At 39.9% G+C, this 12,455-nt stretch overlaps 1 protein-coding gene across 1 annotated transcript in view; it reads left to right on the top strand.

The window, feature by feature from the left end:
* Positions 1–12,455, top strand: part of LOC131572702 (anoctamin-2-like) — a 158,407-nt gene that overhangs the window by 115,764 nt on the left and 30,188 nt on the right. The window contains exons 15-16 of the mRNA XM_058825985.1: positions 2,130–2,204; positions 8,839–9,040. Coding sequence (XP_058681968.1) covers positions 2,130–2,204; positions 8,839–9,040 — 277 coding nt within the window. The remainder of the gene's footprint in view (positions 1–2,129; positions 2,205–8,838; positions 9,041–12,455) is intronic.

Below are 12,455 nucleotides of genomic sequence, written 5' to 3'. Positions count from 1 at the left end.
GTTGGCTTAGCAACTCCTGACATTGTTCAGACCTCCCTTTGGCTGAGTGCTACAGACCATGGCAAACTCATGGAAAAGTAAGGTTCAAGGAAGCACATGCATGGAAGAGTGAGTTGAGAAGATGGCCTGCTGACCATCCTGGTGTAACCCCAGCCAGCAACCACTCACTCCTCAACAGCGGAATCGGGAAGAATGGAAAGAGTAAAAGAGAGAAAATCCCTGGTTGGGATAAAGGCAGCTTTATAGCAAAGCAAAGCAAGGAATTCCCTGCTTGCCATGGCTGGGCAGGTGTTCAGCCATCCCCAGGAGAGCAGGGTCCCATTACAACAGTTTCTCAGGAAGACAGACACCGTTACTCCAAACATCCCTCCCTTCCTCCTTTTTCTCCCCACTGATCATGATGCCATAAGGTTTGGAAAGTCCCTTGGGGTCACTAGCTGTGTCTCCTCTTAAATTCCTTCAGCTGTGTGGCAGCAAAAAACCAGGAAAGGCCTTGGCTCAGTGTAAGCTCTACTCAGTAAAAACAAACTCATCTCTGCATTATCAGCCCTGTGCTCAGCTCAAGTACAAAGCACAGCCCCACATCAGCCACAGCCCCATACAGCCCCTAGTGAAACTATAGAATGTGGTGCCCTTCAGGCCTTCTCGGAGTATAATCCCTCAGAACTTTAGGTCCTGTAGAATTGCTGAGTGGTAACAGTAAAATGCAATGAAATGGATGCATGCATTCACAGGAATGGTTTTTCAAGTAGCTTTTCAGCTATGTGCTGGACTCTTGTGTATGAACAGTAAAGAGTGTTTATATGCTGCATACACTGCACCAAATTATCGGTGCTTCTGATTGGATTTGCTGTGCTCCAGTGCTGCCAGGACTCTCCCAAAGGAGACGAGGTCACAAGAGGGGCTGCTGAGCTGCTGAATAGTGCCTCTTCCCACAGTGTCTGAAGCACCACCACCATGGCAATGCGTGTGTAGGCAGGATTGTGTCCTAGGTCTAATTCCACATCCCAGCTAAAAAATCCACAGCTGCATTTCTGCACTTATATACTGCTTTCCTAATTCTACTTTGGAGAAGCTTCTTACAAAGGCACAATGCTCCCAGAATTTTTTGTTTATCCAAGGGCAATTGTGCCTTGGAAATGGTTCATTGGAAACCTTTGACCTGAGTTCTAATCTGATTTAAATTAATTTAAATTCAGAATCACTCTGGGCTAACTCCAGTGTAAGGGTAGTAGTGGTCCATGGGACAGCAATGGTGCTTCACAGAAATATCAACAGCAGCTGGCTTTCTGTCCTTAGTTAATTTGATTATATAGTTTTAGTTTAACTTAAACAAAGCAGTGACCTTATTATTATTTTAAGAAACTCATTTTGAGAGGAGGGAATCATATTTCTCACATAAATCCATCTTCAAATGTCTTCTTTAGATGTACATGTATCTGGGATTGGAGTAGAGTTTGTGTGGGGAGAGGAAAAGCGTACTGGATTTCACTGATCCCAGTTGCTTTAAATTATGCAGGGAAGAGGGAGATGCTGTTTATGCATGAAGAAAACAAGGTTGGCAGCAGAGATCAGAAGGGCCTTGCTTTTGTAGTTTCCCTCTGCTATAAAATGAGTACCAGGGGAAGGCTTGGGGTGTCTTGCAAGAACTGTCTGAGGGGTCACATTTGGTGCTTGTGACTATTAGAAAAAAATCAATGGTAGTCAGCATTCTTGTCATTGTTTCTTTCTAAAGCACTGTTTTTCTGTAGCTTTACAAGAAGCAATTCTGAATAAATGCTTGAATCTTGCTTTGCCTAAATGTAAATTAAGGTCAGTTTCAGGGATTTCTCCAGATATGAACTTTAGTAAGAGTTGAATACATGTTTTCAAACACTAAATCATAGTTTCATAGGACATTTTGCAAACATTTTCTACATGTCTTGTTTACTCTTCCCCTCCTTTATCTCAAAATCCACCTTAAAATATCAGTGCTCTAAATTCTAAATAATCTAAGTTCTAAATAATAAACTTCAAAATCACATCTGAAGAATTGAGAATGGCTCTCAGTAACAAATCCTGTTATTCTAATATTTCCTATTGTACATTTCTGTCACATCTGTTATTTTGTTTATGTGTTTTGCCTACAGAATGAAAAGGAGAAGCTGACATGGAGTGACCGCATGCCTGGATATGCAGTGAACTTTGGACTGATTTTATTTATGGTAAGATAATCTGCATTTCTGGTCATTTATTAGGTGTGAGAAACTTTGCCATGAGCATCTAGAAGGAAACCCTTGAACTGCTGTTTTCAAATACATTAAAAGTCTGAAGTTAACGTAGGTATGGGAGAAATACTAGGAAGGTTCATGGAGATCAATGCCTGCCTCCAGCTTTACTCTATTTTTCCAAAGGCTGCTTGTGGAAGGGCTGACTTTCTGTAATACCAGCACATTTTTGTTTTGTGTTCATTACACAAATTCTGCCTCTCCCCCAGGGTTTTTGCTCCATCTCTGTTATCCAATGAAGGGATAACATTGATATTTAGTTGTGAGCACAGTACTGCATATGTTGGTCACAGTGACATTTGGAAAGGTTGAGCCTCAAAACATGCGACATACATACAGATGCGACAACTGAAATAAATCAGTTGCTGAAAAAATATTTATCCAAGGCACATTCAGGGATGGACTATACAGTAGTTGAGGAAGATCATGGTACACAGTCCTCCCTTGGGAACAAGAATCAGGTGTGCAGGTCAGCCTCTAAAGCAGGGACACCATTGTCCTAGTCAAAAATCAAATTTCCAGCAAAACAAATACATCATGAAGCTGCTGGACTTGTAAACAGCAACAGGAAGGTCTGGATAAAAACCCCTAAATTACATGGTAAAGGATCCCATTATCCCTCTAGTTACAGTAATTACTGACTGAAACCTTCTGTTCATAACTGGCAAAATGGCAATGAAATATGCCTGTTTACATCATTGCAGCATCTAACTAGGGAAACTCACTTGGGGCCTAAATTATTTTAAGATACCTAAGTGTATTTCTAATTTACTCAAATTTGCGTATACTACACCAGATGTCCTGTGAAGATTTAGTTTCTTTTGCTGACTATCAAATGCTCACATTGAAGTTAATGTCTACACCCTTATAGATATGTTTATATATTTATGAATATGTATGCATATATGTATGTATTTTCTGCACATTTTAAATGTACATAATAAATAAGTGTACATAAATAGTGTCATATATGGATGTATGCTGCAGCATTTTGAGTGAGTTTACTATCCTGAGGCCATACCCAGTATTTGCTTTTTAAACAGATCCTCTTAAGTTTATCAGTCATGACTTCACTTAGAGCAGACCATACTGAGTCTGACTAGGCACAGCCCTGATTTAGCTTATACAAGTCATTCGTTTGCAGAAAAGGTGCTTACATGTGCTCTTGACTTTCACCATGGTTAAATCTCCCCTAAGCACGAGCTTAAAGTGCTTTCCTGACTCATAGTCTAGGTATTACCCTCCCTGCTTACTGTAACATCTCAGAGAGATTTATGAAGGATTTTTACCTACAGTTTGTGAGATGTAAAATGCAGAGCTCAAATTCTTCAACTTCTGTTTGTGACTAGTGGAACTAGGCTGACTTTCACCATCTGGCAAAGTGGACACAATGACTTTATTTTTGCAATATTTTGAGCATTATTTATATGTAAGTACCTACAGGAGACAACTTGTAAACCATGCATGAAATTCAAGCCAACTCTTGATGAGGGAGAGCACGCTGTGCTATCCTACATGAATATTGCAACCTGCTCTTGATTGTATGGGATGTTTCCCTTTTTCCTGCTAGGTTAGTTAAACAGGAATTGGAAAGATCAGACTGAAGTTTTGCTGTCAGTCTGTGAAATATAATTGCACTGAGAAAACTTTAGTGGTCTTGTTAACCTCCATTATTATTGTTCACACAGATTAATTATTTTAACTATAAGGCCTACAAAATACAATAATACAAAATAAATAATAAAATATTGAATTTACATGTGTGTACAGGGGTATAAGACTCAGTCATAGACCTGCACACAAGTGCATAGCAATTTCTAGTGCTGCAGAAGTGACTGTAGAATTTATTAATGCTACCTTTTCTAGGCCAAAAGGGTCTGGAGTTCCAAATCTATAGGTGTTTTCCATGAAGATTTCTATGTTGCTATAGAGTGATGCTGTTTTGTTCTGTCCCTCCTTCCCTGAGCTTTACATCCCATCACTTTCCCTGGTGATTCTTGAAGCTGGTAATGGTTTTTGTAGTGTAAAATCTTTCCTTTTCATTTTTTCCCTTAATTTCCATACTTCCATTGTGTACTTCACTTTTGTGAATTCCCTGTTAAGAATTGTGTCACGGTCTTTTCCCTTCTCTCTGGCTTTTCCTCTGTCTCTGTTAAGCTAGGCATGCTGTCTGTTTTGTTCAAAATGCAGTTTGAAAAAAACGCATTGTGTTTGCTTCTCTTGACCATTGTTACATCACAAGTCCAAGGATTAATTCACACATGTATGGATGCTTTAAAATCTGATCACAGTCCTTTTGTTGTACACAAAGCCTCATTGGACCGCAGAGGGGGAAGAAGATCCAAATCTGATTTAAGCTATGCTTTTTGCAGGGATTGTAGGACAGAAGTTCACAAGCCTTATTTTTGCAGAGTGAGATCAATGGTAGAAGGTGGTCTGGGCTTAGCTAGGCATCTAAAACTTTTTCTTGAGCGTGAACAATAACACGTCACAATTTATAAACCCCATATTTAGAAGGCACATGTTGTGGCAGAGATTTCTGAGTTGGTGATAAAGACGCTGGTAGTGTTGGAAGAGAGCAGGGTGGCATGGAGCAATGCATCACTGGGGCTTTTCTTTGTTTGGCTCAGTCAGAGGAAGGAAGAAATTCAGTTTGTGTCATGGCAGAAGAGTTCAGAAGCCTCTTCCACCCTTTTCTCACTCACATGATGTAATACTTGACTCAAGAATAGCCCTACTGGGGATCCAGAGAACTATCTGGACATGAAACTGTTATCCTACTTGGATGGAGGTAGCAGCCTAGCCCACGGGGTTTTATAACTTCCTTCTCAGATCTAGTTTGCTTTCCTGTTTGTCTTTATTCATACCAGGCTCAGTAGGTGACCTTTTCTGCAGCCAATTTTCACATCTGTTTCTAAGCAGATCAGTCCTGGATGGACTAGTTCAGCTATTCGGGGAAGAAACTGCCATAATAGGGGGAAGGATGGCCACAGGGAATGTTGGCAATGACAACAAACCCCAAAGTGGGCACCTGAACAAGTGGTGGCCTGCCTTATCACGGATTTGGGCAGAAGAGGTATTTTCAGGAATGAGAGAAATGCTGTGAAGATACAGGAACCATTTCCCCTTAGTGACTGTCTGGGGAGTGAGAGGTATGCTCACAGTCACTGTGCAGTCCTACAGGCCCTCCTCAATTTTCTCTTCTTGCTTGATGCACAGATAATGAAGACTCCTAAAGGAGTGTTTTTCCATCTGTGTCTAAGCAGATGTTTAAAAACAGCTGAGCAACTGAGAGTTTCTGAAGCCCTAGTGCTTTTGCAAAGAAAATATCTTTGTTCTATAAACAAATAAAACTTTTTTTTTTTTTTTTTTTAGTAGATTTGGATACCTTGCTATGGCACTGCAGAGATTGAGAAGGTTGCCACTCTCTCATCCTCCAGTAACATTCCTCAGGGCAAGGGATCCCTGCAATCCTTTGGTCAGGTTCAAGATTTTGCTACTGAACTTTCATGATCTGAAATTTCCTCTTTCTCTATTTAGTGAACACTGTACTCGGCTCTTTTTCCTGTACTGTTAAGATATCATTCCTAAATGGGAATTTGTGATGGAGAGAGATGTGTGTTGAGGCTCAGGGATCTCATCAGCTCCAGAATGAGGCATCCTATTGATGATTTTTCTCGACCACCACCATAGTGAAAAAATTGCAAAGAAATCCACGGGATAAAGAAACAAGAAAAGAGTATTAAGGAAGATGATTAAGAAGAAGGAATCTGTGACTCAGATTAAGAAAAATAAAGGAACTTGAGGTGTCTGTAGAGGTGGAAGGTGAAGTAAATTAATACTAGGTGGTGCTGTTTTGTTTCCTTCCTTTATTGGGGATTTTACTCTCTACTCTAGTGATTGTAACGGGGAAGCAAGGAAAAAGTTATGGTCCTTGTGTTCCTGCACCCCTTTTGTCACAGCAAGGTAGTTAATGTGATTTTTTTTTGTCTGTTCATTTGGTAGGTAAGTGAAGAGAAAAACAGATATAAAAATCAGAAATGTTTCCTTGAGACAATGAAAACTACAAAACCAAAGGAAATATTTTATGTCATTTGAAAAGTTATCATTTTAACTGTTTCAGGTTCAGGCTTTTATAATTCACCTACAATTCATTTAAAATTAATGAAACAGTTCTTTAAAAAGTAAAATTAGATGTTTTACTAGGTCTTACCATTTTGTTACTATTTGCTGACAAAACATATTTGACAATTTCATCTGAAGTCTCCAGGAATTTCTCTAAATAATTAATTTTTAGTATGTTTCCTAGCTCTTCATAAAAGCAAAATGTGCCCAGTTTTCACATTCAGCCTTTAATAATTTAACTCTGATTCTTCTTGTGGTTCTTTTACAATAGTTCCTTTTCATGCAACAACCTTCCTCAGCATACAGTGATCTATTGCTGGATCATTAAAACGAACTGTTGAATTTCCTTAAACCCATGTTTTTAATCTGGGTCCCTAGGCCCATTTTGGTAATTGCAGTAGTCTAATCTTTCACACTGAGGCAGTCTCTTTCATCTGAGGATCTCTGACGCGGTCCTCTCCAGGCCCAAGGTCCCTTCGGGTGCCCGGCTGGCAAGCTCAGACAGTTACCCCGCGTTCAGCTTTTTGGGACGCTCCCCAGCACGCATGCAAAATGGGGGGCAGCTTACAGCTCCTCAAAGAGCTGCCACATGGAGCGACTACAACAAACACACGCTGAGGTGGAAGCAAAGGAGTAGAGAGGGCCAAACAGAGCTTTTATTGACCAGGTAAAAACATAGGCAGCACACAGGAGCACTGGATCAAGGTTGCAACAGCTGATAAACTGGGGTGGTCTCAAAGGCGGGGTCACAGAACATCCAATAAGTGAGGAACAGGGGAGGTCTTAGGGGCTAGATGGACATACACAGGCCCAATAAGGAGAAATTCAGGGGAGGGTACAAAATCACACACCAATCAACCATTGAGTGGGTCAGAAATTTCCAGAACTACGGGAATGGGTAACAGGAGAGCGACAGGAGTGTAGGCAGGGTCTCAGAGGATTGTCATACAAAGTGGGAGGGATGTGGAACTTTCCAGGGAAGAAGGGGTGGTACACAGCTGGGGATTGACACTGAGGGGAAGGAGGCGATAACTTGGAGTAAACCATGAAACCTGGGGAAACTGAGGCAAACCAAGAAAGGAAAAACAGACCACAACAGATCTCAAGATGTTTTCCTAAAATAGTGAATGTACACTGGAATTCTTGCTAAAGGCAAAAATGAAAGGGGAAAATGTACCTTCTCCCCATTTTGTGCTGTGATGATAAAAATGTGCTATTTTTTATTTTTGTTTTATTGATGTTTTAAAAAAATTTGGATTGGTTTAGATTTCTTTTTTTAATTTATTTTCAACCAGAATACCACAATCCTGTGAATTTCAAATTCTTCTTGTGGGAACTTGACCTTAAGTAGCAGGGCCAACTTTCCTCATCTCATCAAAGATGGTCAAAGCCAGCCCATCAGGGATGCTAGGGATACCAAGTGATTTCTGGGACACAAATGCAAAATGAAGCCCTTATAACCCTACTTAGGTCATTCTTAAAAGAATAATAACTTTTTAATTTTTTAATTTATAAGTTGGTACTTCTACTGCGCACAGGTGAAGCTGTTTGAGCACAGTAAAGCCCACTTACCTGACTGCACATAATATAGGCCCTTCAGTCCAAGCCATGGAAACCTATTGCCAGATAAAAGACCTTGCTTAATTCCTGCTTTTGAGCCCCAAATGCCCACATTTCACTGCATGAATGATGTGTGTAGCTTTAATCAGAATGAACATGCCCGTCTGCAGGAATCCATGGAATCAGTATAAAAGAATCACAGACTGGTTTGGGTTGAAAGGGACATTAAAAGTTATTTAATTCTAATGCCCTGCTAGTGGCAAGGATGCCACTCGTGGGATCAGGACACTCAGAGCCCCATCAAACCTGGCTTGGAACACTTCCAGGGATGTGGCAGCCACAGCTTCTCTGGGCAACCGGTGCCAGGGTCTCAACCCCCCACAGGAAAGAATTTCTTCCTAATATCTAATTTAAAAATGTTCTCTTTTGGTTTAAAACCATTCTCCTTTTTCCTACCACTACCTACCCATGTAAAAGGTCACTTTCCCTCTTTTTCATTACCCTCCTTTAGATACTGAAAGGTGGTGTAAGGTCTCCCTGGAGTCTTCTCTTTTCCAGGCTCGACAATCCCAACTCTTTCAGGCTGTCTTCGTGGGACGGGTTCTGTGAAGCATCCGAGCATCCAGCCTGCTGAGCATCTTGTGTCAGTTGAATTGTTGTGCCAGTTTGGAGTCATGCATTCATTTTCTAATTTTTACTTATATTTTATTTATGTCCCTTTTTGTTGGAGACCTTTGAATTTCTTGCCTTTTAATTCAATCACCTGCATATTATCACCTTGCACTAAGAAACAACTCTGCAATGCCAATTCATGGAACACACCCAGCCTTGCAGCCAAAGCTTCTGTTTCCAAGCTGGGCTAACCTGTATATTCATTTGTCTGCAGATCATGCTGGCATTTTCAGCAGTGTTTGGTGTCATCGTGTACCGAATCACGACAGCTGCAGCCTTGTCCTTCAGCACAAATGAGACAACCAGGTCTAACGTTCGAGTGACTGTGACTGCCACTGCTGTCATCATTAACCTCGTAGTGGTCCTCATCCTTGATGAAATTTATGGAGCTGTGGCCAAATGGCTGACAGAAATTGGTAAAACTGCCTCACCTCATTCCTCATTAATTTGTGTATTGACATGAGGGGGTGTAAGGAGGATGCAGGAAGAGTATTTCCTTCTGGATAGGGCCAGTGAAAACATTCAGGCCTGTGAAGGTACCCCTTTACACCTAGCTGCAGAAAGTCAGTGGGTTGTTTAAAAAATGTTGATGGTTCTGACAAAGTTACTCTGATATTGTTTCCTTGATGAAAGTTTTACCCATTTCCTTACTGCTCAAATGATTTTTTCTTGTTCAATTTTAGGGCCATTTCTGGGCTGGACTTCTTAATAATCATTTCTATTGCAGATAGTGGTTGGACTTTAAAAATTTATTTTAAACATCAAAATATTGTTGCAAGCCTGGCTATTTATTTCTTTTGAAAGGAAGTAATTCCTTTGACTACTATAGAGGTTTAGGCCTAAAGTATTGATTTGTTATATACATTAGGCTAAAGATGTGTACTAATAGGTGTTTACATTGGGACTTCATTTTATTATTATTATTTATTATTTATTTGCTTTATTATTTGGGGTTTTAATTTATTTTTTATTTTTATTCTGTTTGTTGTTTATTAATTGGTTTTATTAAATTAGACCAAGGATGTTGACTGATAGCACCCTTACATAAGATTACTTTAAGACTTCTGTATCTTCTCAATTTCTCAGAGCAGTTTTAAGTTCACAGATGAAAACATCTCTTTCAGTCCTGTTTTTGGAATAACATTACAAACTACAGTTTTGCAGTTGTTAGAGTTTCAATCCTGAATTTTAGAAGTATGGTCCTGTTAGTTCAGATTAAATTCCTGAAGTATTTGAAAGAAATGAAGACAAAACAATTAGTTTTCAAATTGCCATTTTATTGGTTTAATTTTGTTTATTTCTGTTTTCGACCAGGCTTTGGGCAGATTGTAACAGGGTTACATAAATGGACTCTGTTCTAGTGGCATAAATGAGATCAGCCTCACTGTCCAAGCCAAAATCGTATCCAGATTTTCAGCTTTCACACAAGTGACAGGCTGCTAACCGTGTATGGCCTGATCAATTTTGTTCACTGCACCTGCCCACATCAGAAAGGACACAAATGTTAAGGAATGACACAGCTGTGTGGAAAGAGTAGGAAAAGATGAAGATGAGACATCTCCAGCAGTTTCTAGCCAGGAGCTGGGAAATGCTAGGGACTGCCATGGCCTCTGCTTGGGAAGTACAGGAGGAAAATCTCTCCCTTTGAAATGTGCTTCAGGCTGAAGGGTGAAAGAAACAATTTCTTACTTACTGATTATTGTCCCCCTGTCACTTTGCATTTCATTCTAATCCTATCTTTATTAGGGCAGCATTCCTAATCAACCATCGCATGTTTTGTTTAAGAAAGATCCAGTGAGAATAATCTCTAGTGCTACAAATTACATGAATTACAAAGTTCACTCAGGCAGCTTTCTCCAGTGCTAGGCTCAGATGCCAAATGTAATCAAAATGTTTTAAAAAATTACAATTCACCATGTTGATAAATGTTGCTTAACTTGTGAACTCTCATTTTGTTGAGAGGAGAAAAACATGCTCCATTCTCTTTTCACACTGCATTTAATCCACAAGATGAATACATTTGTTGGGCTGAAGGAGTAGCTCTTGGCAGTACAAGTTTCTATGCCAACCCCAAGTACACTTGAACCTCTGTTCAGGTGAAAAATACATCTGTTAGCACAAGAATAGTACTGATAGCAATTGTGTTAACCATGGGATTACAGTCATGCGTGTGCCTCAGTATCTCCTCAACCAGTAAGTACCTGGAGAAAAAGAGTGGGAGTTTTGTTGTTATCAATACAGAGAGCTCCTGCAGGATGGATCAGGACTCCTGTAGGCCCAGCAGAGTGGGGCACTGATGTCCTTTATCACAGATGAGACCAGCCAAAGTGCAGGTGGTATCCTGCTATTTCCAGGAAGAATAGATAATCTTCAGTAATCAGGTGGTGCCAGACAAGATTTACAGCTCACTTGTAACTCAGAATCACAGAATGGTTTGGGTTAGAAGGGACCTTAAAGCTCACCTCCTTCCAACCCCTTGCCATGGGGCCAAGGAAGAACCAGTGAAACAGGGACAAAATCAAAACTACTTGTGTTTGTCCCTTGCAAAGGCAGCAGCTCCTTCAGACAGATAAGGCCCATTCCGCCCTTAGCTCAACTCATCCCCCACCTGCAAAGTTCCAGCTGCCCTATTTTAGCCTAACAACCCACCACTGAGTGTTTAATTTTTTGGGGATGTGGGAGTTTTCTCTGTTACTAGCACACCTATTCTGGCTGAATGCATTTCTCATGCAGCACACCCGATGAGCTAGAGGACAAATTCTACACATGCCTCTACAGCTATGGTATAGGATGTCTGAGGCAGCCTCTGGGACCATATATGGTGTGCAAATGTTCATCCAGAGGCTGAGCTCATCCTTGGAGGGGGTTCTCTGTAAGGCAAAGTTTAGGATTTTTCTCCCTCAAATGAAAAGCTGCACTGCTGTTATTCAATATTCCTTCTTCCCTGAGCTCTTGACTTGTGGATCTATTCGGTGTATAGGATCACCTACAAATTGTTTGAAGGTTTATTAAGCTTTTTTATACATATAGGTGGATTATGCCTTAGGGCTCATCAGGTTGTGCACTGATCTTTTATGAAAATGTGGTTGAAAGTATCACAAAGAAAGCCAGGCAGTGAGGGCTAATTATGCTTTTCTATTCCTTTAGTGCTAAAATAATCATGCTGCTTTTCTAAGATAAAAAACCCCAAAACAACAGTGAAGCAAACAGAACACTCAAACTGTGCCTGAAACAAAACAAGTACAGCAGTATTTTTAATGAAGTCCTTAAGCCAAAGCTCCTTATTCCACACATTTTTTGTGCCACAGAAGTTCAGCCAAGGATGATAAATTTAATAATAAAATTATCTTCTCTCACATTAGATACAGCTCAGGATGAGCGGAGAAACACAAGGGTTTCACCCATATAAAATATTTTAAAAAGGATCCTACCATCAGTTTGAAAAGTTTTTTGTCTTATACCTGTGTTTTCTGCTGCCAGAAAATTTCCACAGGAATTGAAAATAAATCTGGGAACAGAGTAAAGAATACTGAAAATATTTAAACAAAGAAATCTTGAAATAAAGGTCATATATAGTGAATTGTTAGCAAAAATGTGCCTTTATTTTGCACTTAATTCACTTAATACCTTATTAAAAAATGTATTTAGTCTCATGTCTAGCATCAAACATATCAACAATCTCACCATAGAAAGGAAGGCTTGTTTGTGGACTACAAGTTAAGGATGCTTTTAAGGTGGTTTTTTCTGGTTGAAAGTCTTTGTACTTTGCTTTCAGCATTCCTCAATTGAGAATATGAATGTTTTGTTATTTTAGTTGTGTAACTGGGTAAT

This window comes from Poecile atricapillus, chromosome Z (genome assembly GCF_030490865.1).
Source record: "Poecile atricapillus isolate bPoeAtr1 chromosome Z, bPoeAtr1.hap1, whole genome shotgun sequence".
NCBI lineage: Eukaryota > Metazoa > Chordata > Aves > Passeriformes > Paridae > Poecile > Poecile atricapillus.
The sequence above is the reverse complement of the archived record's forward strand: the minus strand, read 5'-3'. Positions and strand labels throughout refer to the sequence as shown.